This window comes from Taudactylus pleione, unplaced genomic scaffold (genome assembly GCF_031769625.1).
Source record: "Taudactylus pleione unplaced genomic scaffold, aTauple2 ptg000186l, whole genome shotgun sequence".
NCBI lineage: Eukaryota > Metazoa > Chordata > Amphibia > Anura > Myobatrachidae > Taudactylus > Taudactylus pleione.
In genome coordinates this window covers 10,635,757-10,657,945 of record NW_028284588.1, presented here as the reverse complement: position 1 = coordinate 10,657,945, position 22,189 = coordinate 10,635,757, and the positions used below count along the sequence as shown (strand labels likewise).

Below are 22,189 nucleotides of genomic sequence, written 5' to 3'. Positions count from 1 at the left end.
GCTGTCTCCCCCTGGGTCTCAGACTGTTAGTCCATATACGGGGTTACCTATGTATATCTAGTCTCCTCCAGTGACACAGCAGTCTTTTTCAGGGTCTCCCTCAGGTGGCTCAACCACCATGGATGGATGTGTTCTCCAGTTCCCAGAGTTTGGCGACCTCATCTACGCCTCAGAAGGCATCTAAACGCCCTGCTATGTCATCCCAGTCTGCGCAAATATCAGACTCGGAGGCATCCTCAGATGATGGGGCATTGGTTGAGGACTCTGACTCGGATTCCCCTGTCCAGGAGATGGAAATTAAGTCTTCCATTAATGTGCCGGCATTGGTAAGGGCGGTGCAGTCCATTCTTGATATAGAGGATGACGCACCAGCTCCTAAATCCAAGTATCCAAATTTCAAACAGACAAAAGTGACTTTTTCCCCTATCTGACTAGCTGACTGATCATATGGTGGAGGCTTGGCAGTCGCCTAGTAAGAGGTTCCAGCTGCAGAAACGTTTAACGTCTAGTTATCCGTTTCCTGCAGGTCATTGCAAAAAGTGGGAAACTCCACCCGCGGTGGATTCTCATGTTACTCGCTTAATCAAGAGCGCTACCTTGCCTTTGCCGTCCATTTCATCCCTAAAGGATCCCACAGACAGGAAAGTGGAGAATAGTTTAAAATCGATCTATTCTCTCTCAGGGGCGGTGACCCATCCATCCATGGCTATCTCTTGGGTGGCTAAGGCCATTGAGAGCTGGACCAATGTACTGGAAGATACTTTTCCAGAGGATGCTCCGGAAATGCAGAGAGCTTTAGTGGGACAGATGAGGGATGCCGCTTTCTATATTGGAGAAGCGTCTTTGGATGCCAGTCTTCTGACATCCAGAGTATCGGCTGCAGCGGTGTCTGCTAGCCGGTCTTTGTGGCTGCGTTCTTGGAGAGCAGATGCAGATTCCAAGAAAGGCCTGGAGGCCTTATCCTTTTTTTTTTTAATTGAGTAAATTTTTATTGGTTTATAGAAATACATTAACAAATAACCAAACAAAATAAATAATAAAAAATAATATATAACAAAAAAAATAATAATAATAACATATATATATATATATATACATATACATACACACACACACACACATATATACACACATATACACATAAATACATAACCAAATAACAGTATCTGGAATATAAAACCTAGATCTACAAACTGCATCCCAGATCCATTGCTCATAAAAAATATAATATTAATGTGTATACCAAAACAATAAACATAGAGAATATCCATATATATATATATATATATATATATATATATATATATATACACACATATATATATATATATATATATATATATATATACATAAAACATATTACCAAAAAAATAAAAATAAGTAATAAAAATAAAAAAAATACCACACTATACAAATATTGGAATATTGTCAATAATAACATCTGAAAAATTGGCAAAATCAACTAGATCCCAATAAATTCTCAACTTATCACACAGCACATTACCTCCAACAAAGTAATAATCTACCTCATTATCCTAACAATAATATACCGGTCAATCATTAGGCAGTGCACGGGCATAACAGGATTTAAGCCAACTGCTCCAGATACGTTCATACTTCTTCTCAGCTTTGCGACAAATAAACACGTTTTTCATGTTCAACAGTGGTACGGTCCAAGGACAGCCAAGCATTATAATCTGGTCCTTTAGGAGCCATCCACGACCGAGCCACACATACCTTAGCTAGTGTACACATATTGACAATGTATTGTTTAAGATATCTGTCCACTACCTCATCGTCCATAGAGCCTAAACAGCACGTCAATGGCGTAGCTAAAGTGGGAGCAATACCTGTATTGGACAAAACTCTCAGAACCTTATTCTAAAAAGTGCTAACCACCGTACAATCCCATAGAAGGTGCCAGAAAGTACCGCTACTAATTTTACACTTAGGGCATATGTCAGATGCTCTCTCCCCAAATTTTAGCAAACAAACAGGAGTTAAATAGGTACGGTGTAGAATAAACAGTTGAATCTGTTGAAATCTTATAGAAGTTGTGGAAATACGAGGAGCTTCTAGAGCATTATCCCATTCCGTATCACTTATAAGGCCAATATCTCTCTCCCACTTTGATCTAAGATGTGGTAAACTATCCTTATGATAAGAAGACAATATATAGGAGTATAAGTAAGAAAGTGTATTCCGGGGACCTAAAGATAAAAGGAATGACTTCAATGGGGATATTTGAATTAGAGGAGGGCCATCTGAAAATTGAGCCGAGAGAGCATGCCGTAATTGTAAATATCTATAGAAATATGATTGAGGGAGATGATAAGCTTCTTGGAGTTGTGCAAAAGATTTAAGAATTGAAGTGTCATATAAATGACCCAGTGTAGTTACACCGTTAGTACCCCATGTCACCTCAAGCTGTAAAGAGGCCAGTTCAGGTAATATACGATAACTACATAGAGAAGTGTCTGGATCTAATCCCGTAAACTGTAGAATACTAGATACCAATTTCCATATCTTAATAGCTTGCATCAACAGGGGAGGGCCTTTCTGTATAATTCTACCCGCAAGCAAGGCCTGCAATGGTGTAAAGTTAGGGAAAATCTGAGAAACCAACAAAACGTGCAGGGCATTAGGGGAGTCATCTTGAAGCCATAACCGTATATGTGCCATCTGCGCCGCATAATAATAAAATTAGAAATTTGGAAGAGCCAAACCTCCCCCAGACCTAGATCGGGTCGGAGCTGCCAATTGAATACGTGGTCAACGATTCACCCAGACCAATGAAGAAAGAAGACTATTCAAACGCCTAAACAATGTATCTGTAATAAAAACAGGAGAATGCTGCAAAACGTACACAAATTTTGGCTGCACCACCATCTTTATTAAGTTAATTCTACCAGTAACGATAAGAGGGAGCCGGCGCCAGGACTGAAGTTTGCCCTTTAAGTAGACAAACAGGGGCTCAACATTCAATACTATAGTCCTTTGGAGAATTAGTTATCCAGATATCTAAATATTTAAATTTATTTACCCAACAGAGAGGGAGAGTGACAATGGGAACAGTCGGATACAACCCCCTAAGAGGAAGGATAGATGATTTGTCCCAGTTTATCTTTAGACCAGAAAAAATTCCAAATTGTTCAATGAACCACAGGCATATAAGGAAACTTTGTCCATTCTATTACCCAATTGTAGACCTATAATATCAGGGTGAGAACGTATAATACAGGCTAACGGCTCAATAGCCAATGCAAACAGGGTTGGGGACAAGGGGCAACCCTGTCTTGTGCCCCGAGACAGGGGGAAGGATGGGGAGATAAACCCATTCACTGACACCCTAGCAGTAGGGTTCGCATACATAAGCTTTACCCATTTCAAGAACACCGGCCCAAACCCAAAACATAACATGACCTCCCACAGAAAGGGCCACTCCACAGAGTCAAATGCTTTTGCAGCATCTAATGACACAATAACAGAGGACGATTCCTCGCCATGGGAGGCCTGTGAGTGTGCAGCCTTCTAATGTTCTCCGACGTCGACTTGCCTGGCATAAATCCTGATTGGTCTGGGTGAACAATCGAAGTAATAACAGTGTTTAGCCGAATAGAAAGGATCTTAGCCAAAATTTTGGCATCTGTGGGAATTAGAGAAATTGGCCTATAGGAATCAGGGTATCTAGGGTCCTTCCCGGGTTTAGGGAGCACAACAATTATGGCTTCAGACATAGATGGAGAGAACAAATTCTCTTCATAGAGCCCATTAAACAGATCTAAAAGTCTTGGAACAAAGATACGAGCATGTTATTTATATATCTCTATGGGAATCCCATCAGATCCGGATGCCTTGTTCCCGGGAAAGAACTAATCGCAGCATCTACCTCCTCCAGGGTCAACGGGGCATCTAAATACGCCCGAGCCTCGGATGACAATTTTGGAAGCCTAGCAGAAGCAACATATAATGACAAAGCATTCACGTCCTCAGTCAACTGTGTTTGATATAAGTTTTTATAAAATAAACTAAAAACCTCTGCAATATCTTGTGTAGATGTGACCATAGAACCCTCAGGCCCAATTAGTTCCGAGACAACAGCAGAAGTACGATCAGCTTGAACCAAGTGTGCCAAAAAACTACCAGTTCTGTCAGCCTGCATATAATATAAATGAGAACAGAATAACAGTCTATGGTTCATTCTATCTGTCAAATGATCAGTCCACTCTGTCTGTGCAGTCAACCATTTTAAACGTGAAGATTCCAACCTGTCCCCCAAGTAATCCAACTCAAGATTTCTACAGGCCATTTCCAAAACACGTTCTTTTTCCCTATAAAATGTTTTTAATTCTGCTACCCTTTTGATCAGAGACCCACGTAAATAGGCCTTGAAGGCGTCCCAAACATTAGCTACCGAGGCAGATCCCACATTGTCAGTGAAATAGCCATCCCACATAACTTCTAGCTCTGAACCTGCACCCATTTGAAGAAGCCAAGAGGGGTGTAGTTTCCATAAACGGAGACCTCTAGGACTACACATATTCAATTCTACTAGAAGTGGGGAGTGATCTGAGATTCCTCTGGCTTTATATTCAATGTTAGTTATATTAGGTACAATAGATGGGGACACCAGGGCCAAATCCAATCTAGAGAAAGAGTGATGCGCGGAGGAAAAACAGGAGAATTGTTGTACTCCAGGGTGTTTAACTCGCCACGCATCAACCCATCCCAAGTCAGTTACAAACTTAGCAAAGCCCTCACCACCTTTAGAAAGAGAACTTGAAGACTCACGCCACTTATCCATAGACTGGTCCATTATATTATTGAATTCTCCCAAACAGAGCACTGGCGTATCTGGAGAACGGGCCACAAATTCAGCAGCTTTTTTTAAAACGTCAGATGAAAAAGGAGGGAGGATGTACACTGCTAACAATAAAATGGGCTTAGAATACAGTACACAATCCAGAAACACATATCTGCCATAAGGGTCAGTTTGGACCGCAGTAAAAGAAAAAGGGACAGAGTTATTAATAAGAATGGAGACACCCATGGATGATGAAGTATGCGAGGAGTGATAAGCCCATCCCACCCATGGTCTTTTTAGAGCTAGTACCTTACTCCCGACCAAATGCTTCTCCATTAGACAAGAAATATCAGGGCCATATTGCTTAATCATTTTAAAGACCAAAGAGCGCTTTAAACGATCATTAACCCCCCGTACATTCCATGTTAAAAGTTTCACCATTGTAATACATTGAACTATAAAGCATAATTGAAGTTACCTTAAAAATAGTGTGGTAAAGAAAAAATAAAAAAAAACATTTGTAAGAAAAAAACTGGACAACCCATCCAAAACCACCCTCCACCCTTTATACCCACCCGAACTTAGGCATACTTAAACCCAAAAACTAAACTACACTAAAACCCACAGGATACAACTACTCAATCCTTATAGGTGTTAAAGGTACTGGAATAAAAATAACCACCAATGCAACGGAACTCTCCGGCCATATTTTGACCGAAATATCAACATAAACAACTAAAGAAAAAGATAAACCCTACCAGAAAAAAAAAGAAATATACCCAGTAAGGGGAGCGGGACATAGAACAATATCCAACCAATATCACAACATAAATGCAATTATAGAAATATAAATATTGGAATATCAGAAAAAGGCCTATTTAATGTCGTAATGACACTAGCAATTTCTGGCCATAAACAAATATAATCAGCAAATACAATCAGTACAGTCATTCCGGTGCCATTTGCCTGTTCCCAGGAGATCTCCCGTCCAGCCACGCTGCAGCCTCCCATGGTGTAGAGAAAAATTTTGACTCTCCATCCGCTACCACTCGCAACTTAGATGGAAAAATCATAGCATACTGAAGATTTAAATCGCGGAGACGAAGCTTTATTGGAAGGAATTTAGCTCTGTCTTTTTGGACATCCATTGCGAAATCAGGAAACATAGAAATTTTCACACCATTGCGTTCCAGTGGCCCTTTAACTCGAGCCAATTGAAGCACAGTATCACGGTCCTGGTAATGAAGAAATTTGGCTATAAATGTGCGCGGTGGAGCGCCAGGCAGCAGGGGATGGCTAGGGATCCGATGCGCTCTCGCCACAGCAAATTGGTTAGTAAATGAGTCTCTGCCATATGTATCCCCCAACCACTTCTCAAGGAATGTTTCAGGTGAAGACCCCTCCTCTCTTTCCGGGAGACCAACGATCCGCACGTTGTTGCGGCGCAGTCTGCCCTCCATATCAGAAATTTTATGCTGCATTGCGGACATTTGGGATGTCAGGGAGGCCACTTGAGCCTGTAGTGGGGTCTGGGAATCTTCCAGATTAGATAGACGTGTTTCTGCCTCCCCGACTCTTTCGCGGACCTGCTGGAGACCTTGATGAAGAGAAGATATATCGGATTGAACTTTCTCAATTTTATCTGCCAATTTAGTCTTGCAGGAGGTTGCTTCCAGCACTTGTTACAGCGTAACTTCTGGTGATGAATCTGACCCACATGCAGCAGGGGGAGGTGGGGTCACAGACTTGGATGTACCCTGGGGATCACAACACACTGGTGGCACAGGAGTGGAGGAACGGGCAAAGCGTTCCAGTTTTGCAGCAGCAGCAGCAGCAGCAGCATGACCTGTTTTCCCCATAGTATTAATATAATGTAGGAGAATAATATAGGAGACAAGTTATAATATATAAATGCACAGGTAGTGACAGCAGCAGCAACAGGCAGAGATCCCTCCAAACTTAGAAATCACTCACAGGGAGAGAAGTGTTGCTGAGTCGCACAGTTGCAGAGCTGACAGTTCTCCACACAGAGCAGGGAGAAATAGTGATGTCTCGCAGAACTCCGGCAGTATCAGACTCAGAGATAACCTCCCTGACCCTGACTCTAAACACAAGCCAGGCAGGAGAAGCAGACCAGAAGATCCCAGCAAAGCCCCCTTGTCAGGCACAGACAGGCTGCGTAATACAGAAGCCAACAGGAGAGGAGATGCCTGGGTGCAGCTCTGGATTCACAGGATCTGGAGAAAAGCAGGCCCAGGGAATGCAGTGGAGGCCCTCTAGAGCCATTCTCCTCACTCCACACAGCTCCAACTAAGTCAGCAGGTTCCTGGCAAGATATGTGAGAGACAGCAGGGTAGTAACGTTGATATAGGGGTCTCAGGAGGGGTAAGCAGGATTATCAGTCGGAGAGCTCAGAGTCCCTGTGTCCTACAATATTGCTGCCGTGGCCACGCCCCCCTTGAGGCCTTATCCTTTAATGGGGAGATATTATTTGTCCCAGACCTGGACAAAATTGTGGATACCCTGGCTAAGTCTAAATCATCTTTTCTACCTTCGGTAGTTGCACCTTCTAAGGCTAGGACCTCTGCATTTTGGTCCTTTCGTACCCAGGGAAAGTCCAAGAGACAGTCCTTCCCGAGGCAGTCGGCGACCAAGGCCGCCCCTAATTCTAAGAAACAAGCATAGAGTGCTAGACACCCTTCTTCCAAGCCGGAGGATAAACCTTCTGCCTGATGGGACGGGCCTCCCTCTGGGGGATCCCAGAGCGGGGGGCCGACTTCTTCAATTCGCCTAGTGCTGGTACAACACCACCATGGATGCCTGGGTTTGAGAGGTGGTCTCTCAGGGGGGAATACATACGAATTACCGCTGGACACAAGTCCGGCGGTTCAAATCCCGGCAGCGGCAGGCTGACACAGCTGAAAATCCTGATCGTCCGCATTAAGTATGTCCTAACCTAACCTAACCCCCCCTAACCCTCCTTAGGGGTGCCTAACCTTCCCCCCAGTGCCTAACCCTAATACCCCCTCTAAGTGCCTAAACCTAACCCCCCTTTCCCGCCACCTAAACCTAAGTCCCCCGGGGAAGGTGCCTAGCCCTAAGTCCCCCCTGGGGGTGCCTAACCCTCCCTTCCCCTAGCCTAACCCTAACCTCTCGGGGGGATGCCTAACCCTAAGTCCCCCCCGGGAGCCCTAAACCTAACCCTCCCCCCACGGCTGTCCGCAGCGGCGCCTGGCATCACTTCGATCAGGTTGCCGGGCGCCGGTCTCCCGGCGTCGGTGAAATGACAGGCATCTAGAATTAGACGCCTGTCATTTAACCATCACCGGGATAAAGCAGTCGGGAAGCCAGCTGTTGGGCTTATGTGTGCTGGCTTCCCGATTGCATACCCTCAGGGGTACACCCTCTCCTTTTGTCACAGACCTCCCCATCAGATCTTCTGCACAAGTCTTTCTCAGGACAAGACCAAGGCCTTGCAGATTCAGGAAGCAATAGAGTCCTTGCTGAAAGCAGGGGTCATTGTTCCCGTTCCGCCTTCTCAGCGCGGGACGGGTTACTATTCTACTCTGTTTCTGGTGCAGAAACTTAATGGGTCTTATCGGCCTATCCTCAATTTAAAGTTACTGAACAAGTTCCTCAGAGTTCCCAAATTCAGGATGGAAACTTTGCATTCCATTATTCTGGCTATGGAACCTGGGGACTACATGGTCTCTCTGGACATCCAGGACGCCTACCTTCATGTTCCTATAGCGCCTTCACACCAACGGCATTTGAGGTTTGCTATACGTCAACACTAGTACCAGTTTCAGGCTGTGCCCTTTGGCCTCCCCAAGGCTCCAAGGGTATTCACCAAAATGATGGCGGTTATGGCCGCCCATCTACGGAGCCAAGGTATACAGCTTCTGCCATATCTGGACGACCTCCTATTATTGGCAAGCTCTCCGGAGGTACTTTTACGTCATCTACACCTGACAATCGGTTGTCTGCAAGCGCACGGGTGGATAATAAATTGGAAGAAGTCCTCCCTGATTCCATTACAACGGATGGTTCATTTGGGAGCCTTGCTGGATTCTCATCAGCAAAAGATATTTCTGACTCTGGAAAAGATTTCCTCCTTACAACTGCGGGTGCGCAGTTGCCTGAAGAGTTGCCGAGTGTTTGTTCACTCGGCAATGAGGGTCCTGGGGTCCATGGTGTCGGCATTCGACATTGTGGAGTATGCCCAGTTCCATTCCAGGCCCCTGCAGGGGTTGATTCTATCCAAATGGAACGGGTTACCACACCGGATCAGGACTCAGATGCTGGTATTGCCTGCCGCTAGCTTGGTGGCTTCAGACATCTCATCTCTCCAAGGGTCGCCCCTTTTGGATCCCGGACTGGATTCTGTTCACAACAGACGCCAGTCTCCAGGGTTGGAGGCAGTCACAGGTCCCCTTTCACTTTGGGGCCGATGGACTGCGGAAGAAGTGGTTCTCCCCATCAACATTTTGGAACTTTGGGCCATGTACAGGTCATTCCAGTTGTCCGGTCACGCTATTCAAGGAAGGGCCGTGCAAGTTCAATCTGACAATGCCACCATGGTGGTGTGCATCAACCACCAAGGTGGGACTCGTAGTTGAGCAGCGATGTCAGAGATGTTACACATCCTGGCTTGGGCGGAGTGCCACCTTCCGGCCATCTCGGCAGTCTTCATTCCAAGAGTCCTCAATTGGGAGGCGGACTTCCTCAGTCGTCACGACATGCATCCCAGGGAATGGTCGCTTCACCCAGAGGTATTTCAACTATCCGTGGACAGGTGGGGACTGCCGGAGGTGGACCTTCATGGCCTCCCGTCACAATCACAAGCTACCTGTGCACTGGTCCAGGACAAGAGATGCTGGCGCAAGTCTGGTGGACGCGCTGTCAGTGAAATGGACATTTTAGCTGGTGTATCTATTCCCTCTGATATCCCTGTTGCCTCAGGTCCTTTGGAAATTCAAACAGGATGGCGGCACGTGTCTGCTGGTGGCTCCGGCTTGGCCCAGACGTCCTCGGTATTCCGATCTTCGGAGCCTTTCCATTGATCCTCCGTTCCTTCTGCCTCAACGTCGGGACCTGTTGTCTCAGGGACCCTGCCTTTACCCGGATCTGGGTCGTCTGTCTTTGACGGCGTGGCTCTTGAGACATCCGTCTTAAGGTCTCTGGGTTTTTCCAGCTCTGTCATCAGCACGATGCTTAGGGCGTGCAAGCCGGCTTCTGCCATACTTACTTTCAGTGGTGTGAGTCCTGAAACTACGATCCGCAGGCGCTTCGTGTTTCTAGGGTTTTGGCATTCCTTCAGTCTGGTTTGGAACTAGGCTTACGCCTAGCTTCTTTGAAAGTTCATGTCTCTGCGCTATCTGTGTGGTTCCAGCATAGGATCGCTACTCTGCCAGATGTCCACACCTTTTTCCAGAGGGTTCTCAGGATTCAGCCTCCCTTTATTGCCCCTGTGGCTCCTTGGGATTTGGCGGTGGTGCTTCAGGCCCTACAGGGTCCTCCATTTGAACCACTTGAGTCGGTGGAACTCAAGTGGTTGACGGTTAAAACTGTTTTTCTCCTGGCAATTGCTTTGGCCGGGAGGGTGTCAGAATTGGGGGCGCTTTCCTGTTGTCCTCCTTTTCTGATTTTTCACCAGGATAGGGCAGTGCTTCACTGACCTCACGGCTGGTGAGGTTTCTTTGGATGTCGTCCGTGCTCTCAAAGTTTATGTGGACCATACTAGTTCCATTCGGAAGTCGGATTCCTTGTTCGTCCTCTTTGGTTTTCAAAAGAGGGGTTGGTCCGCCGGCAAACAAACTTTGGCCCATTGGTTTCTTTTGGTTATTTGTGAGGCTTATGCACAGGAGGGTTTGCCTGTTCCAGCCTTTGTTAAGGCTCATTCTACTCGGTCTGTGGGTCCTTCGTGGGCTGCTAGCCATGGCTTCATTTGGGCTATGTGGCTGGTCACCGGTTTTCCGTCTCCCTTTCTGTGAGTATGGGTTCTTGTGTGTTCCAGTCTTCCTTCTCTCTGTTTTTCCTCCTCTGGCCTTGGCTACTTACCAACTGAGGTGCCTGTGGCTGGTGGGCGGGGTATAGAGGAGGATGGACCCAGTGTATCCTGGGAGCAGCAAAAGCTTTAACTGTTTGGTGCCCATGGATCCAGATCCAGCTATACCCCAAGGTCAACCCTGTGGATCCTATGTTCTTCGTAGAAACAGAGATAACAAAGGTAAGTTCTTACCATATCTCTTGTTTTGTTTGTGTCGCTACTTCAGATTGTATACAGTATATCCTGTGTTGTCCCACCTTCATAATCACTATTATGTGTGCACCTGTGTCTGTGGGTACATACTATATAGAAACATATTTCATTCCAGTGAAATTGTTCTCGACATTTAAAATGGAGTTAGAGTGCCTTTATCCTTTTATTCATTCATTACATTTTAAGTGCAAAATTATTCCTAGTAATGTCTTATTTTACCTACCATTTTTCTTACAGGTAAAACCTATGTTGGACTGAAAATAGTGTATGCTCTCCTTGCTAACTCCAACCTGTGGAATCAGAGGCAAAGTCCAATATTGATTGTTTGTTACACAAACCATGCCCTTGATCAGTTTCTGGAAGGTAATATTTTAATTTTAAGTTAGCCATCTTAATAATTCTACTTAATAAAGGTGTTTTATTGCTATGAAGGCAGGGAAACTACTACTAATGCATTTTACATTAATATTTTGCAATGTACATTACGTCACAAGGAATATTTTGGACTAGCTGGGATACCCGGCGTTGCCCAGTGAGGTGAAGACTGGACCCTGAAGTACACCTGCAGCTTTTATTTGTTTATATTGCCCTCGCCTATAACACCATTCCATTGATCCTAAAAAGGGCCCCACTGTTTGCTAACATGCATGCAAATAGTGGAGTAACTACTGTGGGTGTAAGGGGTGCAGCTGCTATTGTGCCCGAGCTGCTTCTGTGGCCCGCCACTCCCACTGCACCCAGTCACGCACACAATGTGGGCCGTTCCAGTCAGGGCCACCAAGGGCTGCCCGGGTGTCAGCTGTGTTGATTTGGTTCCGGCCCGGCAGCTGATTACAGCTGGTGCACCAGCAGGCAGACATGGAGTGACAGAGCCGCTGGTCGCGAGGCAATCAGAGCTGTCGGATTGGCAGCCAGTCAGAAGTGGCGGCTCCTGATTGGCTGCCGGTCCATGAGCTCTGATTGGCTCACGGCCGGCACCAGATTCAAATTACGCCGGCGCTGTCATGTCCCATGTCTGCTGCTGTGCTAGCTGTATTTAGCCGGCGGCACAGCACCAAATCCACACCTGCTGGTTGCTGATGGCACAGGGGAAGGCGAGAGGCTGCTGGAGGGACATAGGTAGGTGAGTTGCTGGGGGGCATAATGTGTAAGGGGCACTACTATTGTGTGGAATAATGTGTTAAATAGTACACTACTACTATCTGGCATAATCTGTAAAGGACATTACTGTGTTGTATAATATGTAAGGGGCATTACTGTGTGGCATAATGTATAAGGGGCACTACTACTGCATGGCATAATGTGTATAAGGGGTAACACTGTGTGGCATAACCTGAATGGGCTCTGTGTGGCATAACATGAATAGGCTCTATGTGGGGGAAAAATGTATGTATATTTTTTACCTCTGTTTTTTTTTTTTTAAGATCTTGCTATGTGGCCCACTAAGTTCTAGATACACCCTTGCATACTAATATGGGTTGGGTATGGGATCCCGGCGGTCGGGATGCTGCTGGTCAGAATACCGACAGGGGCATCAGAATCCCGACACCCTTAGGAAAGTAAGGTAACACTAACCCTTACCCCTAACCCTCCCTCCCCAGTGCCTAACCCTAACCTCCCCCCTTAGTGCCTAATCCTAACCTCCACCTGCCTGGTGCCTAAACCTAACCCTCACCCTAACCCCCGATACTTACTGTCGGGATGCCAGCGGTCAGGATTTTGGCATTGGGATCCCAACTCTGTCGGGATTCCGGTGCATGTATTTTGACCGTCGGCATCCTGCATGCCAGGATGCTGACTACATCCCGACTAATATATATGGTCACTTTAAAAAAGACTAACTCTGGATTTATTATGAACTTGCATGAGTCATAAAGTTTGACACTTGCTCAGAATGAGAGGTTAAAAGGACCCTTTTGTAGCTTTCACACAGGATTTTGGCAGACTGCCATTTTCCACTTGAGACAGCCCTGGAACCTATGCAATTTTAAAATGTCCTCACTTTTAGGGATTGTGAGACAGTGTGTGGCCCTGATGAAAAGTTCAGACCTAGTCAAAAACCTAATCCTGGTCAAACTACACCACCATGCTAAATTGTAGAGCTAGGTCCAAAATTCTGGCTGTGCATAAAGGACAAAACAGACAGACAGACAGCTTTCTCGCTTATTATATGTATATATTGCATATGTGATCCCAGGAAGTGTGTTGGAGTCAGTGATTACCACTAATACGCAGAAATATTGATATTTCTTTAAATTTAGAGTTAAAACAATTACCCTTACGGGTAAAAAATAGTTATGGGGCATTTGATACCAAAATTTTTCCACTCCTGTCTGAGAACAGACTGTTCTCACTAGGGGGATGATGTACTAAGCTCTGAAAAGTGATACATTTGAAAGTGATAAACTACCAGCCACTTAGCTACTACAGTAACTGTCATGTTACAGGCTGTGTTTGAAAAATGACTGTTAGGAGCCGATTGGTTGGAAGTTTATCACTCTCCAATTTATCACTTTTCAGAGCTTATCTTCCCCAGTACTGGAATGTTCCAGGACACAGGAGGCGATTCAGACCAGAAAGCAAAGCAGCGCACTTTCGCTTCCATAAGAGGCAGGGTATGCAAATGTTGCGATTGCACAGCAAGGCTTAAGGACGCCCTCTATGTCTTAGAGAGTGACGGCAGAGTGAACGCACGCTGGTCTAAAGACGCCCACTTTCCATTCTTAGCATACATCATATCCAGGAAGTGTATGATTAATCATTAACATCGAGAGCCATCGTAGCTGCTCGCAGCCCTTGAGGTAGACCCTACCCCACCGCAAGCACTGAGATCACTGCAGGCTGAAATATGACCGACCAGGTGACGTGTACAATTATGCTGCCATGCTAATTATGCATGCCCATGAAACGCTGTTAGAACACACAGACACGCCTGCGTTCACACATCCACACCCCCGTTTTCAGGGACCATCCCCTGACACCACCCTCAAACGACACTATCTGTCACTCAAATTAGCAGTCAGTCTGTGCACTATGAGCACACGATTCCCGATCGCAGTGACTGGCTCGCGCACTGCAATGCATACACATGCGCAGATGGGCGACTTATCGGCCATAGTGTGCGGTCGTGGCTTAGTGTCCGGGTCTGAATCAGGCCCACAGTTCATTCCACTAACTCTGTCTGTGGCATTCTGCTCACTTCCATTGCTCCCCACATATAATGACACTGCCTGTTGTTTCCATTACTATAGGATTTTCTCTCTGCTTTCAATATAAAGAACACTGCTTTAAAATGAGCTCTTCAAAAAATTATATTGTAGAACTGACAGTATAAAATAATTTTTTTCTTTTACTTTGCATAAAATATGTTTAGTATTTTTGTTTAATTCCACTTTATTTAGCAAATTTTGATCAATGGTATTATTCCAAAAAAGAATAATTTGTTTCATAAAGATCACAATTTTTATGCCAAATTCTCTATACTGAAAATCCTATGATACCACCAAGGACTTGAAGTCCTGAGGATGTGCATTGTCCTTACTGCCAACACTGTACTGTTGGATCCTGTGTCCTTTAGGCCTGTTACAAGCTGTAGCAATTAGTAGATCACGCTTCAACAGCTAGTTTTCTGGGGAGAGTGCAAAGTGTAGACAGTATAGTTGGATATTTATATAAATGCTCTATTATGTAACACATTGCATAATAAACATACTATGTACAGTATGAATAAAAGGGTTCAATATCTCCTGATTGTCAGATTCAGATTCAGATCTCTGGGAACGCTGGGTCCAGTCTCCTAGTATACCTCTCCCAAGGGCCAGGTTTATACAGCGCTATTTCCTACCAGCCACTGCGGTCTGTGTAGTTGATATTAGTGTCCACTGCAGTTATATTATATATTCTTTATTTGTATGTGACTTGTGCTAGCACTGCTGTATGTTTTCTTTTTTTCCTATTACTGTCAGCTTATACCTTTCACTTTATTCTACTATAACCCTGGCATACTAAAGTATAGGGGGTTAATTGTACCTCACATCTCCCTATATTTGTGAGGGCTATCACATACTATATATTGCTGTTGCGCACTACACTGTGCCATATTGCACATACATCTGAGTAGCTCACTGCAGTGTGTCAGATTGGGTGTTACATTATTCTTACGGCTATGTCTGGCAGAGGCAAGAATAACAAACAACCTGCTGCAAAGTGTAGACAGTATAGTTGGATATTTATATAAATGCTCTATTATGTAACACATTGCATAATAAACATACTATGTACAGTATGAATAAAAGGGTTCAATATCTCCTGATTGTCAGAAGTAATAATGATTTTTTTTTCTGCCAAACACACTAAGCATTTATTCTGTTGACCATTAGAGAATTCATTAGAGTCTTTAAACGGGATGCAATCGGGAAGCCGGCTGGCATTATACTGACAGTTGGCTTCCCGACTGTCATATCCCGGCAAAAGTGAAATGACCGGCATCTAGATGTAGACGTCGCTCATTTCACCGACGCCATGAGACCGGCGCCCGGCATCCCAATCGAAGGGATGCTGGGTGCCGGAAGCGGACAGCCGCAGAGGGGGGAGGGTTAGGTTTAGGGCTCCCGGGGGAGACTCTGGGTTAGGCACCCCCCTGGGAGGTTAGGGTTAGACTAGGGGAGGGAGGGTTAGGGTTAGGCACCCCCAGGGGGAGGTTAGTGTTAGGCACCCTCCCGGGGGAGTTAGGTTTAGGCAGCGGGGAAGGAGGGAGTTAGGTTTAGGCACTTAGAAGGGGGGATTAGGGTTAGGCACTTGGGGGGGGGAGGTTAGGGTTAGGCACCCCTAAGGGAGGGTTAGGGTTAGGGGGGTAGGTTAGGTTAGAGAATACTTAACTGAGGACGATCGGGATTTCCAGCGCTGTCGGGCTGCCGCTGCCGGGATCTGTCCCTCTGTCGGCCTGACGATGCCAGGATTCGAACTGCCGGCTGTGCGGCCGGCGGTATTACATACCGATTCCATATGTAAAATAAAATAACATACCCTTGTGGTGAAGAGATTGTAAAGAAGTCTGGACTATGTGTTATTTCATTTATTGTAATTAAAAGTACTCTATAAAATATCAATAATAATTAATAATAACAATTCTTAATCCATGTATTTTCCTTTCTTGTTTTTATATCTTTACATCGTCATTGCAATATTGTGCTCTGTTCTTGGCCCATAATCTTGTGGAAGTGAAGTTGTTTTCAAAACCAGTATTTTACCAGACACCTGTTCTTTTTGTATTTAAAGGAATTCTTAAGCATTTGAAATGCAAAATAGTTAGAGTTGGGTCAAGGAGCAGCAGTGAAATTTTGCAAGAATGTTCCCTATCCAAAATTCGGAGTGAAAAAAGTCACTTGAGTTTACCTGGATACATGCAAGCCACACATGCAGAGGTAATCCAACATAATTGTCAGTCAATTATAGGGCATACGTTTAGATTTATTCATAATACAAGACAATGTGCAACCTCCTTGTTGGTGAATGATTAGTGCAGTGTGTAAGAAATGAATACCTTTTTACTTGGAATGTGATCTTCCTTCTCCTGACTTTCTCCCTACTACCTGGTCAAGACAAGAGAAATAACACAGATCCCACCACAGTAAAGAAGCAAGAGTCATCGAAATGATATGAGAGAAAGAGCATGTTGGAAATCAGTGTTTATATTAGTGTAATATTATTTGTCAAATAATGTTATGAGCTTAGTGTGTTTTTGCAAATAAATAGTTTATTATTAATATAAGTAGTGTAACCCACAAAATGTTGATGAAAAATTTAGATTTATAATACTGTACAAATACATTTTCATTTGTCTGCAAATAAATTATTTAGCCATCTATATAGATATTATTACCAATAATTAATATATTGTACATATAATTATAACAAGTTTGTTTATCATGGTATAAGCATTAGATATAATTTTTATCATAACCAGTTTATTTAACTGAATTAAATTTATATATGTTCTAGTTAATATTCGGAGCGTTTGTACTATTGTTGCTGTTTTTGTAATCAATCTAAATTGTAATTTAATCCTCTTTAACTATAGTCTTGAATTTATGTTACTATCCATTTTAATGTAACTCAAGATTTTAATAATATACTATTCCTTTAATAACACAATTGTGATAAGCTGTCTAAAATTGTCAAATAATATACATGGTTGTCCTGGCATCAACTACTGAAGTATCCTTTACACCATATGAAATAAAATGAGTGGATTAACAAATGACTCTCTTTTATTTAAACAATGGACATAAAGCCATATCCAATTAGACGCGATAACGTTCAGTTTCTTCGCAGGTGCAAACATTTTGCAGCCTTCGCCCGTATGTGTCACTTTTTGCCGCGATTGCATTTGCAGCTTTTCGGGCAGTCCTATTACAAAAGACGCAATGCAGTATTCGCCTGAAAAAATATGTGCCGTTAACGCCATAAAGGAACCTGGTGAAAAAAAAATGTTTTCAAGATATGTATTTAAATTTGCAAACAGATTAAGAGTTGTCAGAGGTCATGTGTTATATGAACTCTAAATTACAATGTAAAAATTAAGCTGCCCAGCATTTATTTGCTATGTGCAAAAGCACTTAGTGCCATGCAAAAAAAAATATATATATATTGCCTTAGCACCTCTTGCATTGCAATATGGTTTGCTGGTTTTGCTCCTAACTTTAAAAAAGGTTGTCCATATTTAGAGCTCAATAGTAACTGTTGCATTTTGATGGGCTATTTCTTTATTTGCATTTTAGCTATCAGATGAAAAGGAAAACATTGAACACTTGTTAAAAGAAAAAACACACCTACTACAAAATGCTACTGAAGTAATTCTTCACGAGGACATTTTGGGAAAATATATGCCTCCTCATCATCTAGAGTGTCTGACATCGTACAAGGTAACTACACTGTATTCATTATTTATATGTAAATGAATGGTTGATTGGCACTACAAATCATATAAAGCCGGGTATCCACTAGGCGATTTTGACATGTGATTGCACGATAATGACGTAGTTATCGTGCAATCGCCCGCAAATCGGACATGTAAATGACAAAAACGACGAGCGATGCGCGTGCGTGCTGGTTGTTTTTGCCATCTATCATCGCCCGTACTTGCTGGTCAACTGGACGATCCCGTCAGGTTCAGCATGTGCGGGGATGATGGATGTGCCTGGACTGAACGAGTGAATGTTCAGTCTAGGCACATCACTAGACATACAAACCGCACGATTGCAGTGTCGTAATCGTGCTCTCATTTGTACAGTATGTCTATTAGTGGCACTGGATACGCACCTTTAGTGTCTCCAAATTACAATATGTCTTTCTGAAAAAAAATGACACCAATTGGCACAGATTAAAACCAGGCAATGATGAGATAGGATTTATTAATATGCAATTTCACTAACCACAGGAAAGCATGCTGCATATACCGCCAGGAAGAAGTGGTGATTTTGGCATTCAAGATTTCTGAAATTGCACACCATTAGCTTATTAGGTCCTAAGAAGTCTGTACAAAAGTATCTTCAATTGAATAAGTGGTAACAATAAACAAATAAGTATAGGGACAAAACTGTAGAGGGACACATTTTTAAAACCTGGAACTGTCCCTAGAATTTTTGATAGTTATCAATGATAGGGGGAGGTTTTTTTCCTTTTTTCTATTTGTACACACCGGCCATTGCCAGCCTGTTTAATCCCAATATATCTGAAGCAAATTATTCTATTTTTCATATAATAACTATCAGGTTATAAGTAACATAAATATATGAACTTCGCAAAGTGTTAACCAGAATTATATACCTTTTAAATCATTTGGATAATTTTCTTTCATAAAGATAACGATGCACACAGTGTTATAAGTAATATGTTTTTATATTCTTCAAATCAATCTTCATAAAATCAATGCTTGTTAAAATACAATATAGAAGATACAAAGATGAGAGAGAGAGAGAGAGAGAGAGAGAGAGAGAGAGAGAAATGGCTGCTGTGTGAGATTGTGTGTGGTGGTTGTTGTGACCCTTTGTCCTATTGTTCAAACCGCATGGTCTCTGATCACAAACTCCATTTTGAATGTCCCTCATTGAAATCTCCCATAATGCCATGTTCTGGAATACCAATACCTTCACCCACTACAACTGTGTGATATCTTTGGATCAAAACAGTACATTATATTGTATACCAGTGTCTAATATTTTCAACTTCCATGATATAACACTGCATCCACTATACTATACAAGCTTTTCAGATACTATAATGTTGTATAATACATATAAGCTGATTCCTCTGTAATAGTTAAAAATACCGGTATACAACTCATAGTACACAAGTCTATCATAATACTATAAAGCATCCACCAACCACATGGACCAACTTCAATTTCTATGGAACACATGGGTCAATGGGGGAAGGGGGAGAGCACATGGAATTTCCTTTGTTCATACCACATGGAGGTAGCATCTTTAAATTCCCAAACTATGATAATATATAACTTCACAATACTATCACAATATGGCTAGCAATCTGCAACTCCCATGGAACCACAACCACTAGCTGATATCAAACAAATATACATCTACAGATTGCAGCATTTCACCCAATCTCCATCCCAATCTCAACTACACAATGATACAGTCAGACCACGAGAATACAACACATGGGAAGGAAGGGGGAAAGAGTACACCTATATCACAGCCAGCTATATGTATAAAACTGAACCCAAATCACTACAAACTATCTATACAAGCTATAAACAGATTAAATCAAAGTTAGTTACAAATACCCATTATAGGCTAACTAATGTACAGTTTACTTAGCCATTATGAGCAGATATCTCCAGGCGATTGAAGCTGCATCTTGGCAGTCTTCTGGGGAGAAAGTCTGCTGTCCTTGTGTCTCTCTGCAAGTGTATGTCTGCCTGTCTCTGGTGTGTCCTTGCAAGCATGTGTGTTTCTCCAAGTGTTTGTGTGAATGCCCTCCTCCTATTCCTCACCTGTGGAATCTTGCCCATAAAAGGACATTCAAACCTTATTGTATAGGGTCTCAGGCAGGAAGCTGTGTCTCTTAGCTAGGGTAAACAAATGCTAATTAGATTGTATTGTGAGCTGGTTTCTCTGTTGATAATTCTAAGCTCTGGGAAAATTATCACATCTCATTTATATATTTTGGTTTTAGCTGTATAAGGAATTATTATTATTGATTTTAATATACACACTGTAACAATCAACTAAGAAATATTGAAGCTGTTGCTTAATAGATCGCAAGCGGGGGCAGTGTCTAATGCACAGTCTTGCCTTCGGTCTTGGGAGACAGACCGGATGGAGCTGAGGTGGACACCACTCGACCACTAAGGCAATACAAACACTCGACCACTAAGGCAATACAAACACTGGCGCAGGACACGATTTAAGACCAGGGGACCCGGTGGTTAATGTCAGCATAGGGGAGAAGGCGCTCTCTCTACAGCCCCTCCCCCAGCTCAGGGTGCCATTCCACTGCAGTCTTGCTGCTCCCTGAGCTGCTCCTCCTTCACCCTCCACCCCCTCGGAGACTAACAGCAGCCATTTTCAGCATTCAGATCTCTGGGAACGCTGGGTCCAGTCTCCTAGTATACCTCTCCCAAGGGCCAGGTTTATACAGCGCTATTTCCTACCAGCCACTGCGGTCTGTGTAGTTGATATTAGTGTCCACTGCAGTTATATTATATATTCTGTATTTGTATGTGACTTGTGCTAGCACTGCTGTATGTTTTCTTTTTTTCCTATTACTGTCAGCTTATACCTTTCCCTTTATTCTACTATAACCCTGGCATTCTAAAGTATAGTGGGTTAATTGTACCTCACATCTCCATATATTTGTGAGGGCTATCACATACTATATATTGCTGTTGCGCACTACACTGTGCCATATTGCACATACATCTGAGTAGCTCACTGCAGTGTGTCAGATTGGGTGTTACATTATTCTTACGGCTATGTCTGGCAGAGGCAAGAATAACAAACAACCTGCTGCTCTCACTCTGGTGGCCAGCTCAGCAGGCTTAGCTTCAGAGGACCTTATTCAGTAGTCTTTGTGCATCTTGTTATACTGCCCCGGGTGCATCAGCCCTTGTGTCCTCTCCTCAGGTACTGGCTAAAATTGCAGACCATCTAACGGTCCCTGTGGTAGCTCCCCCTATGGGATGGCCACAGCAGGTACTCCCTGCAACTCATTTGCCTCCCCCATGGGTAGACGTACTTTCTACCTCAGGTCAGAGTCTGGTGGATACCTCTACAGGTAAAGATAGACTCTTACCTAGTAAACCTACTAAGCATGCTGTGTTATCTTCCCAGTCCTCCCAGCTATCAGATTCTGAATTATCATATGGGGAGGCAGAAGTCGTAGATCTACAGTATCTCACTTTGACTCCCCCTCGGGAGCCAAGGAACCCTCCTCTAAATTGAATATACCTGCACTTGTGAGAGCTGTAAAATCTATTCTTCAAATAGAAGAGACAGAACCTTCTCCTAAGGCAAAAGAGCCAGTATATTAGTGACAAAGGGTAGTTTTATCAAAGTTTCCTCACTCTGATCAGCCCAGTAAAAGATTTTAGCTTCCTAAACGTTTAGGTTCCTTTTACTCTCTTCCTGCTATTGATTGCACTAAATGGGAAGTTCCCCCAGCAGTAGATTCCCATGTGACATGGCTGGTCAAGAATGCTACCTTACCTATGCATACTGCAACCTCCTTGAAGGAGACTATGGATAGAAGCATGGATGCTTGTCAAAAATCTGTATACTCTCTTACAGAAGCTATTACTCGTCCTACTAGGGCTATGGCCTGGGTGGCAAAAGCCATGGAGAGTTGGGCAGAGGCCCTAGAAGAGACCTTTCCCTCTGATGCTTCGAGGGAACAGCTGTCCTACATATCTCATATTAGAGATACAGCCTCCTATTTGGGTGAAGCAGCTATGGATTAGGGAAGAGCAGGTTCGGATTTCTGAAATCCGAGCCAGCCCGATCCGAGTCGTATCCGAGTCAGGCTCGACTTTTCCCGCCTTACTCGGATCTGAAATCAAAGCAAAACGTCATCATCCCGCCTTCCGGATCTTGCGGGTTTTG

The 22,189-nt window shown here is 43.6% G+C and overlaps 1 protein-coding gene across 1 annotated transcript in view; it reads left to right on the top strand.

Annotated features, from left to right (window-relative positions):
* LOC148519656 (NFX1-type zinc finger-containing protein 1-like) overlaps window positions 1-22,189 on the top strand; it is a 371,972-nt gene that overhangs the window by 125,608 nt on the left and 224,175 nt on the right. Inside the window, exons 14-16 of the mRNA XM_088476329.1 lie at window positions 11,304-11,429; window positions 16,344-16,489; window positions 17,846-17,989. Of these exons, the coding sequence (XP_088332455.1) occupies window positions 11,304-11,429; window positions 16,344-16,489; window positions 17,846-17,989 (416 nt within the window). The remainder of the gene's footprint in view (window positions 1-11,303; window positions 11,430-16,343; window positions 16,490-17,845; window positions 17,990-22,189) is intronic.